The following is a 17,581-nucleotide window of genomic DNA, read 5'->3' as shown; positions in this document are numbered from 1 at the left end:
TTCTCCAGTTCTTCCATGACTTCACGCCTCGAGTTTCAGCAGAGATGAATGATTCCTTAATAACAGAAGTAACAAAGGAGGAGGTTAAATTAGCAGTTTTTGCGATAAACCCCTCAAGAGCTCCTGGTGCAGACGACATGACAGGGCTTTTTTTCCAACAATATTGGGATATAGTGGGAGATCAGATTACAAAAGAGGTAATCAGTTTTTTCAAGGATGGAATCTTTGATAAGGAATGGAACTATACTCAATTGTGTCTCATTCCCAAGAAGGTAAATGCTTCCTCCATGTCAGATATGCGACCTATTAGCTTGTGTTCAGTCATGTACAAAATCATATCGAAGATAATGGTTGCTAGACTTAAACCTTTACTCCCAGAAATAGTCTCTCCGAATCAATCAGTGTTTGTTCCTGAAAGGTTAATCTCCGACAATATCACCATAGCACACGAGATAGTTCACAGCTTGAGGACTCATGAGGTTACAGCTAAACAGTTTATGGCGGTAAAGACGGATATGTCCAAAGCCTTTGACAGACTCGAGTGGAGTTATTTGGAGGCTCTTCTAGTTGCATTGGGGTTCCATTCAAGGTGGATCAGCTGGGTAATGAGGTGTGTCACTATAGTATCCTATACTGTTTTGATAAATGGACAAGCTTTTGGTATGGTATCTCCGGAGAGAGGGTTGAGACAAGGGGATCCACTCTCCCCTTTTTTGTTCGTCTTGTGTACGGAAGGTCTGACACACCTCCTGAATAAAAAAGAATTGGAAGGCTCAATCACGGGGTTGCATTTCACTGAGAATGGACCTTCAATCCACCATCTACTTTTTTGCAGATGATAGTTTATTCGTTTGCAAGGCAGATGAGAATCAATGCGAAGCTCTCAAACAAGTACTGGAAAGTTATGGACGAGCAACAGGTCAATCCATCAATTTAAACAAGTCGTCTATAACTTTTAGAGCAAAAGTGGAGGAAAATGTCAAGGATTCGATAAAGGCCAGTCTAAACATTACCAATGAGGGGGGAGCAGGTAACTATTTAGGCTTGCCGGAATGTTTTAGTGGATCTAAGGCAGATATGCTAGCATACATTCATGAAAGAATGAAAACCAGATTCTCTGGGTGGTATGCAAGGACTCTGTCCCAAGGAGGGAAGGAAATTCTGATCAAAACAGTGGCAATGGCCATGCCAGTATTCGCTATGTCTTGCTTTAAATTGCCAAAGTCTACATGTGCAACCCTCTCTAGTGCTATGTCTGACTTTTGGTGGAACAATATGGAAACTCACAGGAAAATTCATTAGGTCTCCTGGAAAAAGCTATGCTTATCGAAAACCAATGGTGAATTGAATTTTAAAGACATAGAAGTGTTTAATCAAGCGTTGTTGGCAAAGCAAGCTTGGAGAATTCTGCATAATCCAAATTGTCTTTTCTCAGTTTTCATGAAAAGTAGATACTTCCCTGAAATCGAGTTCTTAATGGCTCCTCTAGGCTCTAGACCGTCCTTTGCTTGGAGGAGCTTATTGTTTGGTCGTGATCTATTGGTGAAAGGCTTGAGACATTGTATTGGGGATGGAGCTTCAACAAATGTTTGGACAGATCAGTGGCTCTTAGATGGGAGAATGAGAGCGCCTCTAATGAAGAATATTTTGGTGGATCTGGAGTTAAAAGTGAAAGATCTCATAAATCCAATATCCAAAGGGTGGAACCTGGATCTTCTCCATGAACACTTCTTCCCTAGAGATGTTGCTCTAATATGCAAAATAAAACCAGTAATCTCTTCCTCGAATTACAAATGCTGGCAACATAATAAGAGTGGAGAATACTCGGTAAGATCAGGCTATTGGATGGCAGACCAAGATCGTAATGCTGAGACCATACAAGAAGCCTCTCAACAACCATCTTTAAACACTATCAAATATAAAATCTGGGAGACTCTAGCCCCAACAAAACTTAAGGTGTTCCTGTGGAAAGCAATGAGTGGAGCACTTCCAGTGGTTGACAGACTCAAAACTAGAGGTATACATCTTGATCCTAGATGCCAACTGTGTGGACTGGAAGGAGAATCCATCAACCATGTACTCTTCATTTGCCCAGTAGCTCGACAGGTCTGGGCTCTATCTGACATACCATCTCCAGAATCGAGGTACAATGCTGATTCCCTCTATCAAAATCTCTACTATGTTCTCCAGTTAACAAAGAAGGCTTTAGGAGAAGATAATGTGCGACGCACAATCCCATGGATTCTTTGGAACTTATGGAAGAATCAAAATAATCTTGTCTTTGAGGGGTTGAGGTTTGTGGTACCGCAAATGATAGACAAGATACGGGAAGATTCGTCTCAATGGTTCTTAGCCCAGATAGTCGAAGAGGAAGAGGCTCAGAGGAATTGCCCAAAGGAAAAAATCACAAAACCTTCTTGGAGACCTCCCGATAGACCTTGGTTAAAATGCAATTTCGCTTACTCCTGGAATCGCGAAAAGAATCTAGGAGGAGCATCATGGATCCTTCGAAACTCACAAGGTACTGTCCTACTTCATTCTAGAAGAGCTTTTCGGAGTATGGACTCAAAATCTGAGACGGAATTTGAATGATGGATGTCGGTTATTGAAAGCATGAGAAGTCTCAAGATTAGGAGAGTTATTTTTGCAACCGAGGTAAAAGATTTGCTGCAGACTATTCAACGACCAGAAGCATGGCAATCTTTTAAATATCAATCTGAGGTCTTGATGGCAGGCTTAAAGTTTATCCCCTTCTCGAAACTGCAACATGAATCTAGAAGTGCAAACAAGGGATCGATTCTGATTGCCCAGAGTATTACAAAGAAGGATCGTTTACAATCATATGTAGCTGCAAGACATCCATTGTGGTTACAAGATCTTTTCAGACAAGAGAGTTTTGTTGCCTAATGGTGCCGTCTTTTTGGGCTCTCTTTATAACTTGTGATTGTCTAGGATCCTCAATTTGTTGTAGTAAATATTGTCATTGGATTGGCATCTTGTACTTGTTAGAACAGTTGATTTTAATGAATTACTCAGTCGAAAAAAAAAAAAACTTGTAATTGTTTATCTCTCCTAGATAAAAATTATTTCTTCAACTTGTAATACGCATGCTTTCCAAATTCTGATATCTTTTCTAATTGTTTCTCCACATGTCACATTTAACTTTAAACTATATCTACTTTTTTGTTTTAAGTATAGTAACATAACGTTAAACTATTTTTGTTAGACTATAGTTACATAAATTAGTTTTAAAAGTGAGATTACTAGAAACAAAGGTAACAACAAACTTTAAAATTTCTCAAGCAATTAATACTTGTTAATGTCATCATCGTTAATAATCTCTTTATTTTGTAACTGTTTCTTGCTTTTTTTCAAACATGCTACGTATGCATATGAAGCTAGGAATCCTGCTCACATTATAGACAGATGCGGCTTGGCCTTTGGTCGGGACCGTCCCAATAAAACAACACACATGTTCAACGGGTTTCTTCCACGTGTCAAGAATATGGTGGCTGGACGGTATGTGACTGAGTGACTATGCGTTGTGGTTGCGTTTCGAAAATGAATTCACATTATGTCTTTTTCACAAACACTGTAACTAATATTGAATTTTTGAAAGTTGGGAAATTTTGAGGATAAGATATTAAGATTGTTGGCAACGAAGCATGTGATCCACAGAGAAGCAATACTCTCTCTCTCATCTCTGAGCTGTTCAAACCTTTACATGTCAGCACCCAAAAATGGTAACTAAAATTCAAAATTTTAATTTGTTTACTTGCATGCTTCCAGTCCAATAATTGAATTCTAACATCTGAAGCTGATACGATTTTATTCGCTCCACAACGAACTATTAAATGGAAAAAATTAATGAGAGACTTGATTTAATAATGCGAGGCTTGTAAATTTTTAGGCAAAACAGTAAAAAGCTAACGAAGCAAAAGTGAACTAAAAAGAATGAAAAAAAGGTTTGAAGATTTGCCCTACCATGCATTACCACATTTGTAATTACATATCTTTTTCATCAGTACGTAACACTGTTTTTTTGTCAACGTGAAAAACTGATTTTTATAACTTTTCATTATTCTTTCTCTTTCAGGAATGAATAGTTGAATATTTAAAAATGATATTATATATAATATATAATATGAAGCAGCATTATACCATAGTCCAACGAAAATGACTTTTCATAAAAAGCTGTCAAATTTTTTCTCCAACGGTCAGATAATTGCTTCGTTGGAGAGAGAGACATGATTTTTTTTTTTTTTTTTTACCATTTCAACTATTGGGCTCAGTAACAATTTTTATCGATTCGTGTTACCGTCCAAAAAAAGTGGACCACAAACAAGATATTATTATCTGGCAAAGAAAAGACAGCTCAGCTTCTTTGTCTTTTTATACGAGAGAGAGAGCACCACCTCTCGGTACGTTCCAGAACCCTCTCCTCTCTTCAGTCCTCCTCCATCACATTTTATTTTATTTTAATACTACAAAATCACCAAACTATTCATTAGTAACATAATTACAATTCATTCAACATTCACCGTCGTGAGTCGTGGTGACTCATGAATAATAAATCCACTTAACGCCACTAATAGTCTAATAACACTAGACTAGTTGACAAACAAAAGAAAAATGTAACTAGACTAGTTTAATTTCCCTAACTCCTATAGTAACAAAACTATTCACAAAATAAATAGGTGTTAACTATACAACGATCTCACTATGATTAGGTATTAACTATTCGTTTTACTAGTTGCAAAATAAATATACTTTAAATACATATTTTCTGTTTTTTATCTTGGCAAAAAAAAATAATAACCCATGAAATAAATGTTTGGAGACGTTAGGCAATTTCTTTATAGTATAATTCTATCCTCTCTCTATAAATGGACTCTGTATCCACCACACACTCTCTCCCACAGACAAGAGAAAGCTCTCAACTTTAACCAACCTTTCGGGAGAGAGAAAAACCCTAAAAGAAGAAGAAGAAGAAGAAGAAGGAGAGAGGGAAATGGAAGGCAAAGAAGAAGATGTTAGAGTGGGAGCTAACAAGTTCCCGGAGAGGCAACCCATCGGCACATCTGCTCAGTCCACCGAGAAGGACTACAAAGAGCCACCTCCTGCACCGCTGTTCGAGCCTGGCGAGCTGAGCTCATGGTCTTTCTACAGGGCCGGAATCGCCGAGTTCATAGCCACTTTCCTCTTTCTCTACATCACAGTGTTGACAGTGATGGGAGTGAAGAGAGCACCAACCATGTGTGCCTCTGTTGGGATCCAAGGCATCGCTTGGGCTTTTGGTGGCATGATCTTTGCTCTTGTCTACTGTACTGCTGGAATTTCAGGTTTTCCCCTAACTCCCTCTATCTCCCCAGTTTATTGACATCTCTGAATGGGGTTCTCTGTTTTTGTTCTCGCGTTATGTGCTCTGTTTTTAGAAAAGTAGGGAACTTTCTGGTCTCTTGTTGCTTGGGCTAGTCTAGATCTGTCAATTACTCCAGTTTTACTCTAGGTTTCTTAGATAAAGCTTGTATCTTTGTGTAACATATGCTTGTGTATGTGTGTTTCTCAGGTGGACACATCAACCCTGCTGTAACATTCGGTCTGTTCTTGGCTCGGAAGCTGTCTCTGACCCGTGCTGTGTTCTACATAATAATGCAGTGTCTTGGAGCCATCTGTGGTGCCGGAGTCGTCAAGGGTTTCCAGCCAAAGCAGTACCAGACTCTCGGTGGAGGTGCCAACGGTGTCGCTGACGGCTACAGCAAAGGTTCTGGCCTTGGTGCTGAAATCATCGGAACATTCGTTCTTGTCTACACCGTATTCTCCGCCACCGACGCCAAGAGAAGCGCCCGTGACTCACACGTCCCGGTATGCACTCTCTCTTTAGTGTCGGTCGGTTTACTGATTTTATTGGTTTAATTAGTAGTTAATGGTGTATAGCTCCGGTTTATAAGTTGTTTAGCCTAAGAAAGCCACTGGTTACTCCCCGTTTTATTGGTTTAATTAGTAGTTGATGAGCCAATTAGATCCGGTCTATAGTTGTCTAGACTGAGAGAAGCCACTGATATATTTCCCTGGTTTTAGTGGTTGTAGTTGATGAGCCAATAGTTCTATCGGTTGATGAGTAATACTAATAACAATTTGGTCATTTCTGTTGTAGATATTGGCACCACTCCCTATCGGATTTGCAGTGTTCTTGGTGCACTTGGCGACAATTCCAATAACCGGAACCGGAATCAACCCAGCAAGAAGCCTTGGAGCCGCAATTATCTACAACAAGGACCACTCATGGGACGACCATGTGAGTACTCTCTCATCTTCTTACAAACACATATGACGAAAAGGACCACTCGCTGAAAAACATATATAATAATTGATTTATATCTCTAATATAATTTTTGGATTTTGGTTATTGTGGTTGGTTGGGTTGCAGTGGATATTCTGGGTTGGACCATTCATTGGAGCAGCACTAGCAGCGCTCTATCACCAGCTGGTCATCAGAGCAATTCCTTTCAAGAGCAAGAGCTAAACAAAAGATTCCCACATGTCCAGATTTGTTCTTCTTTAGTTTCCCTATGCTTATCTCTCTATTATGTAGCTTCTGTTTTGCAATGTATGGAGCCCGCCTTTTCTCGTGAAAACGACAATATTTGGGATTTGTGAAATTTTCTTTATGTTTCTGTTAATGTAAAAACTATGGTTAATCCTTTTATATATGCTGTTTAAGTTAAAAGTCCATCTAAGGCTCGAGATGCAATAAAAGAGAAACCAAAGAGGGGATGTTTAGGGGCACTGGTGGGTTTGGGAAGGTACACTAGTGAGAAAGTAGTCAATAATCATCACGGAGGGAGGCCTTAAGTGCAGGGGCTTTGCTTTTCATCACGAGCTTCTTAGTCTTCTTAGTCATCTTCTTCAAAGCGTCGCGGAGGTGGATGCTGAGTCAGGTGAAAACATTAACATAAATGAGCTATACAGCAACCAACACAACAAACACCATAGATAGAGAAATGATAGTGATGAGTACCTAGACTGAGGCGTGGAGGTTGTAGTAGCCTCAGACAGTTTCCCCTAATGCAAGTTATAAGAATCAATCAATGAATAAGCAAGCCGTTTTAAAAATTATTCAAAGGAGGGTTTGCAAACAAACAATAGTAATAATATAACCTTACCTGAGTACGAGATTCAGATTCAGATTCAGAGTCAAGAGTCTCCTTGGCCTTCTGAATCCTCATCTTATAATGCATCCAAGTTTCCTCAAAATTGGCTCTCTCAAACGGGCGACGTGAGGGGCGCGAATCATGGATAGCACAAAGAGGATCACCGGTACTGAGATGGCGACGAAACACCATTATCGCTGAGAGATCAAAAGATCAAAGCCTACAAAATACTTAAACCCTAGCAACGAAAGATTGGATCGAGAGAGAATGATTTTTAGATTTTTAGTCCGTGCGGTTATTGGAATTGAATTGTGAATGCGACAAGTGGCTCTGGCTGTTGCTACTCCCACAAAAATCTCAAAGCCCCTAGTAAATATTTTCAAGAATGCCCTTTTTCAATCTCTTTATTCAAAAAAATTACTCTTTTTATATTTTTAACGACGGTTACGTCCGCTCAAGTAAAATTTTTTTATGCAATTTGCTTTACTGATTTTTGCTCAAATCGTCTCGGAACTTATTAGGCGATGCTTTCTATTCTTGTGTTACCTTTCTAAAATTTGTCGAGAAAATGTCTTGTTATTTGAAATCATATAATCTTTCTATTTATGCTCTCTTATCATAAGATTTTTATTTATATTTTTTTTTAATTATTTCTGGCTCTTTCTAGTTTAGGTTTAATACTCAAGGCTGGAGCTAGAAAATAGCGAATCAATCTAAGAGGCGTTTAAGTTTACAATACTTATCAATAACATAAAAAAAACATGGTTAATGTCATCTAATAGCAGTACTCTCTAAATGCAAAATTATCTTTAGTTTTTTAAAAACAATTTAGTACATAGAAAGTAAAAACATGGTTAATGTCAACTGTTTACAAGTACAACTGATACAGATAATTAACATCATTATCATAATTTTTACAAATACTAACACCATTGCAAATCTTAACATTAGTTTTTTGTGATTCACACATTAACATCGACTATAATAATTAATGCAAAATATTTGCATCCAAACTTCCAAAATCAGCTATAGAAATAATACAAAACTAATTAGCATCAATTATAAATATACATAAAGTAAGTGCCACAAATCAATCTTTTTCGTAGATCGTAGTGCAACCCATGTGCATACTTTGACATCGATTACTGAGAAAACATGTCCTTATAATATTTGGACCGTAAACGAGTAACTGGGAAGAAAAATAACAGTGAAAAAGCTTGTTCGGGCAGAGTGAAAAAAAAGCTCAAACGAAACAAACGGAGAAAAATTGAACAATAACATTCTTTCCAATTTTTTTTAGGAAGATGCAGAAATGTGTCAGTTTCAGAAGTATTTACTCCATTATGCTATTAACTCAAGTGGAATTTGTTCTTCTATGAAACGTGATTTGAATCAGGTTCAGTTTAAAACTCTACAACAAAGAAATAAAGAATGATATGGTAAGAAACTCTACAACGAGGGATATATATATTATACTTGTTGCCTTGAATGAACTTGAAATAAGGTCAATTGTCATATTTTGTGGACTAAGTTCTTTAATAAGATTTTCAATTGTTTATAGGTTCCAACTCTTATGATTCACATAGTCAGGCAGAAACAACATGCTTCATCGGATACTTCAGCATATTAGCTGCACAAAAAATACTTTTGATTAGCTTTGAAAAACTTCTTTCTAAAAACATTTTTAGTTCAATAGGTAATCCCATAAATGTTTGTAGGAGGTTGGTTAGTCAGGGAGAGACGAATATTAATACCACCCATAATAATTTGCTTTTGTAAAAAAAAAATGTCAAGACGAATAAGTCTGTTTTCCCCTTATAATAAGTGTTTTACCCACATGCATTACTCAATTAATTTATTTTATTTACCAAATCAAAATTAATAGTGAATTTCAAACTTTATGGCCAAAATAAACATTACAAATATAAACTAATGATATCTACAAAAAATAACTTAGTTTACCTTTTCCAATCCCGAGTTAGTGAGAGACAGTGCAAAGGTAAATAAACGGCCAATCCGCAAATATTTAAACAGATAGCGATCCTAAAACTATCTCCCTCATTTCCTCCGATGATCTCGGCCCGTTATCCCACCAACTTCTTCGGAAGTTGACTTCGACACCTCTTCTCCTGCAGGATCTTCTTCTTGAGCTCGTTACATGCTCATTTCAACGACAGACAACCAATCCATGTTGGGCCTCTCCCGTGAACTCTGTGATCGTCGAAACCCAACACTAACAATACCAGTTTCAAAGTCATTCATATAAGTAATAAGAAACTAATCTGCATCAATTATTGACAATAAACAATACAAATATATTAAATAAGTGACACAAATCAATTTTTTTTTTGTAGCACAACCTTTGTTCATACATAATTTTGCATAATTGTGCCGCCTCCATACATTTTCAAATATTAACATAAATCAAATTAGGCTCCCATTGAAGAAGATTTCTAATATGTTATCATTTAATAGTAGCCAGGCACTTGGTATAAGAACTTAGCATCATATCATGTTAACTAACAACTCGCATGTCATATCATGTTAACTAACAACTCGATTTAAGCATTGTCCAGCCTTGGCCTTATACAAAGTTAAAGATAAATCTTACATCATTTTCCTTGGGGAATCTATAAGAATCTAAGAAGAGCATGTGTCCCGCAATGCATAGCCAATTAATAACTAATTGCATGGTAGAGTAAAGATAATTCAACAAATATTTCAAGAAAATGGGCCAATTATATCTACAAAAAATAAGGCATATTGTATCAATTATTTAGTGTCAGAAAATAATTACTAATTAGAATCATTAATAAGTGATGTAAATTATATATTTAACATCAATTATTAGAACCATTGTTAATATTACCGCATTTAGCATCAATTAATTGAAACTGATGTAAATCAATATTATTTTTGTAGTATCACTTAAAATAAATCGACATAAAACTAAATTTTACATCAAATAAATAAAATATTCATATATTTTGTCTATAAATAAGTGATGCTAACTTAGTTTGAATCATAAGTGATAACTTCAACAACATGAAATGATAATATAATATATGTAGTTCCTCCTAACTTTCTCTTTCAGACACGAACAACGAAGCGTCGCTACCTTCAAACGCTGGTAGGGCTCCGGCTCACCGGCGTCGGGAAAACTCGATATCTACTTCCCTTCTAAGTTCTTTGTACCTCCTTAGCTCGTCTTTTCTTTCTTTTTGGCCAATTTTGAAACTTTCCCAAAGAACCCAGACAGTGTAGAAGGCGTTTGCTTCATCACTCTCAAAAGGGAGTGGAGTCCGGCGAGCTCCACTCTCTACTGCTTTGCCTCAGCCTCTCTACCGGCAGATCTAGAGTCCTTTTGCTCTTCAATGCTTTGATCCGGAAAGCGTCTTACATCCTAAGATCCCTCTCCTTCCTCATCACATGAGTCTTCCATGGTGGACACGACGATGATGGCAAGCAAGGAACCTTTTAGTGATGCGACTTGTCTCTGTTTTTGGACCCCCGCCTCAATTTAGGGTCACCTACTAAGTTTGGCAGAACCGAATCTGCTTCCACCAGAGATAATGAAGCCTCCTTCACTCTCTCCGGTTAGCCACTGAAGGGGACATTCACAGCAGCTTGTAGAACTCTGTGGATGAACTTTAGATCTGATTTCGGCATGATAGCATCTCAAGTGTTCCGGCCCAATCCCTCAAATTCCAGGTTAGTTCTATCTATCATGTTATCTGTTAGACATTACCTAGGCTCATTGTTTGATCTCGTACCTAAAATGTTCTGGATATACATAGGTTATGCTAGGAACCTGGTTAATGTTCAAACTGTGATTTTGTCTGCGGTATCTCATAAGTGGAAGAAGAATAGTTTTCTTAACTCTCTATCTTTTAGTGCTTCTAGTTCTCAGCCAAAACCCTTATGCCGAGCCCTGTTGGTAGTTCCATCATCCCATAAGAAAAAGTCTGATCTATATCTATCATTGGCAAACCGGCAGCATACTTTGTGTGGACTTCTTAATCTCTTTCGCAAATGGTTCCATATGAGAGAGAACCCACCTACATTGCTACGTTTTGCCATACTTGGGAGGCTTGTTCAATGTCTTAATCCCCTGGTATGGTCTGAATGTAAAGTCTTGCATCTCTATGGTCTATTGCCCTAGATGCCAATGATCCCATCCGATGAAGCACAACAACTGCCTTTCAACATCAGTTCCATCAACCGAATTTTATCCCTGTTACCAACAATCCAAAAGCTCAAGCTTGTTCCTTATATCCCAATGGCAATCCGACTACATGCTTTGTGTGGATTTCTTAATCTCTTTGGCAAATGGCGCCAAACGAGAGAGAACCCACCTGTATTGTTACGCATTGCTCTATCTCTTTGGCATTATTTGGCTTTGGTTCCCTTTGAATGGCCTGCAGCTCAATGGTCTTCTGTCCTGGACTCCAATGTGCTACTCGACGAAGCTAGGAAACCAACACTCAACATTCCCTCCATCACCCGGGCTATAGCCCAACGAATCATTACCAATGCTCTGCTTTTGTTAATGCACCTCAATCCGGTGAAATCCTTGGATATGATCATTTCTTTAACGTCAAAGAGTCTAATGACCATTATAAGCTTATCATCCGTCGAATCCCTCAAGGATGTGCATTCAAGTAACCATGACCTCACATGTTCCAAGCTGCCTTTATGAGTTTCTATCACAGCTCTCATGGACTACTACTTGATGTCTTATGTTTCTACCTTTATGTTTAAGGCTTTGGGGAAACCCTTCTTTGTAACTTTTTAAATCTTGGGATTTTGATCCCTCTTCTTGTATGTGGTTTGTTTGAATGAATCCATATGTATGCGCGAAAAAAAAAACTTAGTTTATATCATATAATTGATATAAATTAATATTATACGATTGATGAAATAAACGTATCATGTGTTGATGAACAAACAACTCTACAAGAGGAAAATCTTGGAAAACCTTTTTGTAAAAATAAAATAAACAGAGAGCTAATATATTCTGAAAACTCGTAAGAGCCTTTAAAGTTAAAATCAATATATAGAATTTATATTACGTTTTTATTTTCAGAATCCATAAACAATGTAAAATACTGATCAAGTATTATATATTCTTGATCATACATAAATGTCGGGCTCAAAGCGGTGCATGCAACTCCCAACGGTCGAATAAACAGATGATAATGCTCAAGTGAGAACAAGATCTATCTAACTTGCACAACGAAGACTTCTTTGTTGCCGTGATTATACATTTTTCTACTAATTGATGATATTCTAATCTAAGCTGGATGAAATCATGCATAAATGAGTATGTCGAACTTAATTTTTTAACTTATTAAATCTGAGACAAAAATAGATGACACAATTCAAATTGGGGTTATATATATATAGAACATACGAAAATTCATGCTAAACTCAGAAAGACGTTCGATCGGAATGCGACTGATATTATACATATATAGATATATGTATGCATGTCGGATATGAAGTCATTTTCATATAATAAATATGACATGTGGCCATATAGTTTTACGTATTTGTGGATATGACACGGTTGACATATATAGCAACACAAAGATGACATATAGACAAATTACAACCCACTGTATTTAATATTACGGCCTTCTATATATGTAGGTGAGCGGCTGAACTACCTACCTCTTGTTTTGTGATCGCTTTTATTTTCTTCAACTATTCAACCATCTTTCAGAAAAAAAATATATACCTTGTGGTCAAACCTTACAATGTCAATGATGTCTAGGATCAAACTCCTGTTAGAGTTACTTAGGAGAATTTTTGTTATCTACTCGCTATTAGCTAAAATACATATCCACAGCATATATGTAATTTAGACTTTATTGTGATTAGTTTTTCCCTTAGTTATTTAGAGCATATATATAAATTTTATCGTGATTAGTCTTCTCTGCTTCTTATAAAAGGTTGTATTGTACATTCTCCTTAATAAAATTATCACTATTTATAGATTCAAATTGGTATGTTATGGTGAGTGTTTTTTATTACAAAAGAATAAAGTCAAATGATAATAAATATCACTTATTTTTTTTTTATAAGCCATCCCATTTTGGTAATTTCAAGTGAATTCTATTGCATTTAAAACAACCAAGGTTCCCTCTCTTTCATTCCACACTATTGTCTGCTCTCTGCTTTGTAGAACCTAGCTACATTAACGAGAGAGATTGAGAGAGAGAGAGAGAGAGAGAGAGAGTCGGGGAGTACTGAAGATGTCTTCTCCGGATAAGAAGAGTCGAAACTTTCCTCCGATAACAGAATGCAAAGACGGAGAGTATGACTCGATCGCCGCCGATCTTGACGGGACTCTGCTTCTCTCAAGAAGCTCGTTCCCTTACTTCATGCTCGTCGCAGTCGAAGCTGGAAGCCTATTCCGTGGACTAGTCCTCCTTCTCTCGTTACCTATCGTCATCGTTTCTTACCTCTTCATATCCGAAGCTGTAGGAATCCAAATCCTCATCTTCATCTCCTACGCTGGTCTCAAAATCCGCGACATCGAACTCGTCTCCCGCGCCGTTCTTCCAAGGTACGTTCGGCCTCCATTATCTACAGATCTAACAACGATTTTTTTTGAATCTATTCAAGTTTTTTTCCGATGATATTTGTGTTGCGTTTCTGTTTAGGTTTTATGCGGCGGATGTGAGAAAAGACAGTTTTGAGGTGTTTGATAAGTGTAAGAAGAGGAAAGTGGTGGTGACGGCGAATCCGATAGTAATGGTGGAGCCTTTTGTGAAAGATTATCTTGGAGGAGATAAAGTTTTGGGAACAGAGATTGAAGTCAACCCCAAAACCAACAGAGCCACTGGATTTGTCAAGAAGCCTGGTGTTCTTGTTGGTGATCTTAAGAGGTTAGCCGTTTTGAAAGAGTTTGGCGACGAATCACCCGATCTTGGCCTCGGTGATCGAACCTCCGACCACGATTTCATGTCTATATGCAAGGTACTTTATGTTAATCCGGTGCTAATCTATAATTAATTTTGCATTTCGCACTTTGACTCGAAGTAGTTAACTAAACTTACTTAAGTTCTAGGTTAAGGACATACAATATTACTACATTATTCAGTATTGATTAGATTAGTGTGTGTAGGACAAGTTTTGGAAGTCTTTGCACTTATTTGTGATTACTGTTCGTTAGGTTATTTATTAATCTTGTCGTGTACTATTCATTAACTAGGATAAACAATAGTACTCCATAATTTAACTTGTTGACTGGTTTAGTGTCATTAATTATGTCTACGCGTGAATGAATCTTATAAAAATCATATATATTTTTTATATTTAGTAAGTAATTAGCACGGTTCATAAATGTACCCAAACCTATATCAGCTCTTCACGGGACCCTCTCGATTGATTTTTCTTTTGCTTTCTTCTCCCCCAACCACCTTTACTAGTACCACCAACATTTTGGGGCTGTCCATTTAATGAACACACACTTCAAATAGTTCAGAAAAATATATTTCTTTTTTCTTTTAAAGCTTAGTTTGAATCTTGATTAAACAATTTAGAGACATGTTATATTATCCTCCTAGTAATTTCAGTTGTTATACATCTGAAATGAATAACGCTCTTGGTATAATTAATAACAGAAAGGTTACATGGTACATGCGACCAAGTCAGCCACAACAATTCCAAAAGAACGTTTGAAAAAACGCATAGTCTTCCACGACGGGCGTTTAGTGCAACGTCCAACCCCGTTGAACGCCATTATCGTATACCTCTGGCTTCCCTTTGGTTTCATCCTCTCCATCTTTCGCGTCTACTTCAACCTCCCTTTACCTGAACGCTTTGTCCGTTACACTTACGAGATGCTTGGGATTCGCTTAACCATACGTGGCCACCGTCCTCCGCCTCCGTCCCCGGGAACTCTGGGCAACCTCTATGTCCTTAACCACCGTACGGCACTTGATCCCATCATCGTTGCCATTGCTCTTGGACGCAAGATCAATTGCGTTACTTACAGTGTATCTCGTCTCTCCATTTTGCTTTCTCCTATTCCTGCTGTTGCACTCACCCGTGACCGTGTTGCTGATGCTGCCCGCATGAGAAAACTTCTCGAGAAAGGTACCTAACGTCTTATGTATACGTGCACATTAATCTTAAGAGGAGAATAAAAAATAACAGAGTAGTTGAGATTTTGATATGGTTTGGTGTATTACAGGCGACTTGGTGATATGTCCGGAAGGCACGACGTGCAGAGAAGAGTATCTACTGAGATTTAGCGCTCTATTCGCAGAGCTAAGCGACAGGATCGTGCCAGTAGCGATGAACTGTAAACAAGGAATGTTCAACGGGACGACAGTGAGGGGTGTTAAGTTCTGGGACCCTTACTTCTTCTTCATGAACCCAAGACCGAGCTACGAAGCCACTTTCTTGGATCGCTTGCCTGAAGAAATGACTGTCAAAGGCGGTGGGAAGACTCCGTTTGAGGTGGCCAATTACGTCCAGAAAGTTATCGGCGCTGTATTGGGATTCGAATGCACCGAACTTACCCGCAAGGATAAGTATCTTTTGCTTGGAGGTAATGACGGCAGAGTGGAGTCAATCAACAACTCGAAGAAGTGAAAGTCCCAAAACAAGGGGTTTCTAGTTAATTGCCATTGACTTGGGAGTGAAGCTAGGTCATATACGAATTATCATGTGTCATTTGCTGGATAAAGGGAAAGGTTTATAGTTGAAGATGTATTGGTTATTGTATTTTTCTAAATATATAGACAATTTTATTATATAGATGCCGAAGGGGTGTTTATATTTCTCCAGAAGGCCAAAAGCTATTTTGTGATATGCTTCTTCAGTATATGGGATGAGTATGATGAAAACATCATATATATATATATATATATATATTTGGGCAGAGATTATATCCAAATAGCCATAATTTTAATGTGAACATAGAAGATGCCATGCTAGTTGCTACTATAAATTCGTCTCCAAATGAGCCGTACGTGTCTAACACAAAGTAAGTACATTGGCTTATTAGATGCTAATCCATGGTTAAATAAAGAGTACAAATTAGGTGTAAGCTTGGTTGCTTTATATGACTATAAAAAACGACAAGTAGTGTGGAAGGAGGTAGTTGTACTCCTGGTGAAGCGGAAGCATTAACTTAACTTACTGTCGTCGAGCACTTGTTGACAGTGAACTATAAATGAAGTCGTATGGATTCTAAAACAGCACTTGATGAAAGCAAGCATATTATTGACAAACACACATCCTCTTTCCATATATCCATCCAGCTAAAGAAAGTACTCTTCACAATTAGCAAACAAAGAGAATTCAGAAGCATATAAATTTAGCTAAACCAAACTACATGTATACTCATAAACGAAAGACACATACTTATGGAGGATGTGAAGAATAAAAAAATAAAAATAAAAATAAAAAAAAAGGTGAAGAAATGAAAAACAAGTATCTCTCCCAAGAGTTATACAGATACTGAATCTACAAACGTCATGAATTGATTGGTTAAAAAAATAATAAAAAATAAATAATTAAATTAAAATAAAAGTATTATTATTTAATTCTTTTGACACTCAGATGACAATATAACTAATATAATTGCTCTTAGAGTATTTTCATCTTAGAGATCTTTTGATGAGCATCAAAATAATAAAAATATAAAAATAATTAAAAGTTGAGGAGGGAGATACAATATTTCCGTCCAAACATTAAAAAACACTAAGAGCAAATCCATTGCACATACTCCATAGATGATCAGAAGAATAAAAAAAATAAAAAAAATAAGAAAAATATGGAGAGATGAGAAAAAAGTGTCTCTGCCCCCAAATATTAAGACAGAAGTCTACAACTGTCTTTATTTTATTGGTTGAATATATTAAAAATAATTAAATAACTAAATTAAATTAAAATATTATTAATTAATTCTTTTGACATCCAAATGGATGTATAACCAATGGACTTGCTCTAATGTTGTATATGGGTTTCATCCTGTCTTGATAAGGCCTCCAACTCGGCCCACCCACGAAATAGTCAATATGGCTCTTAGAAACATTGACCGACCAGATCACCGTTATCGGGCCGGCAAAGCTTCTAGAAGGCCCAATAAAGACGGACAGCCCAATAAGCGACAACCCACGAAGAAGCGATCACCGACTAAAGCTTTGAGGCGATACCATATCGATCCCGAGGCAAGAGGATGAAACGTCCCATCAACTATAAATATTGAGGGAGAGACGTGCATAAGGACATAAAATGACTTGGAGCAGGAATCGGAAAATAATTCGGTTCTAACTCTAAGTTTAGTAGTCTAGAGTATACAATTCTGTAATTGGCAGACCGGTTTACATCGGAATACCTTGTAAACTCGCCCGATCTTTGGCAATCTTAAGAAAAGTCATTTGTTTCGTCTTCCTTAATTATTGTTC

General features: G+C 37.3%; 2 protein-coding genes across 2 annotated transcripts; both read left to right on the top strand.

Moving 5' to 3' along the window:
• Positions 1-5,011: 5,011 nt before the first annotated feature.
• On the top strand, positions 5,012-6,526 carry PIP1-4 (probable aquaporin PIP1-4). Its single transcript, NM_001302973.1, has 4 exons — positions 5,012-5,342; positions 5,570-5,865; positions 6,158-6,298; positions 6,431-6,526. Exons 1-4 carry the CDS (start codon positions 5,012-5,014, stop codon positions 6,524-6,526), a joined length of 864 nt encoding a protein of 287 aa, NP_001289902.1.
• Positions 6,527-12,786: 6,260 nt separating this feature from the next.
• LOC104705302 (putative glycerol-3-phosphate acyltransferase 8) lies at positions 12,787-15,978 on the top strand. The gene is made up of 4 exons (XM_019228341.2): positions 12,787-13,725; positions 13,823-14,138; positions 14,786-15,260; positions 15,358-15,978. The coding sequence occupies exons 1-4, from the start codon at positions 13,412-13,414 to the stop codon at positions 15,759-15,761; spliced, it is 1,509 nt and encodes a 502-aa protein (XP_019083886.1). The 5' UTR covers positions 12,787-13,411; the 3' UTR covers positions 15,762-15,978.
• The last annotated feature ends 1,603 nt before the right edge of the window (positions 15,979-17,581 follow it).

Source organism: Camelina sativa, chromosome 8 (assembly GCF_030686135.1).
Source record: "Camelina sativa cultivar CO46 ecotype springtype chromosome 8, ASM3068613v1".
NCBI classification, from domain to species: Eukaryota; Viridiplantae; Streptophyta; class Magnoliopsida; order Brassicales; family Brassicaceae; genus Camelina; species Camelina sativa.
The sequence above is the reverse complement of the archived record's forward strand: the minus strand, read 5'-3'. Positions and strand labels throughout refer to the sequence as shown.

Excerpts from the sequence above, each read along its gene's own strand:
- PIP1-4 (NM_001302973.1), top strand. The coding sequence starts at position 5,012 with ATGGAAGGCAAAGAAGAAGATGTTAGAGTGGGAGCTAACAAGTTCCCG. Across the intron at positions 5,343-5,569 it reads CTGTACTGCTGGAATTTCAG|GTGGACACATCAACCCTGCT; the intron begins GTTTTCCCCTAA and ends TGTGTTTCTCAG. Across the intron at positions 5,866-6,157 it reads CCCGTGACTCACACGTCCCG|ATATTGGCACCACTCCCTAT; the intron begins GTATGCACTCTC and ends TTTCTGTTGTAG.
- LOC104705302 (XM_019228341.2), top strand. The coding sequence starts at position 13,412 with ATGTCTTCTCCGGATAAGAAGAGTCGAAACTTTCCTCCGATAACAGAA. Across the intron at positions 14,139-14,785 it reads ATTTCATGTCTATATGCAAG|AAAGGTTACATGGTACATGC; the intron begins GTACTTTATGTT and ends AATTAATAACAG. Across the intron at positions 15,261-15,357 it reads GAGAAAACTTCTCGAGAAAG|GCGACTTGGTGATATGTCCG; the intron begins GTACCTAACGTC and ends GGTGTATTACAG.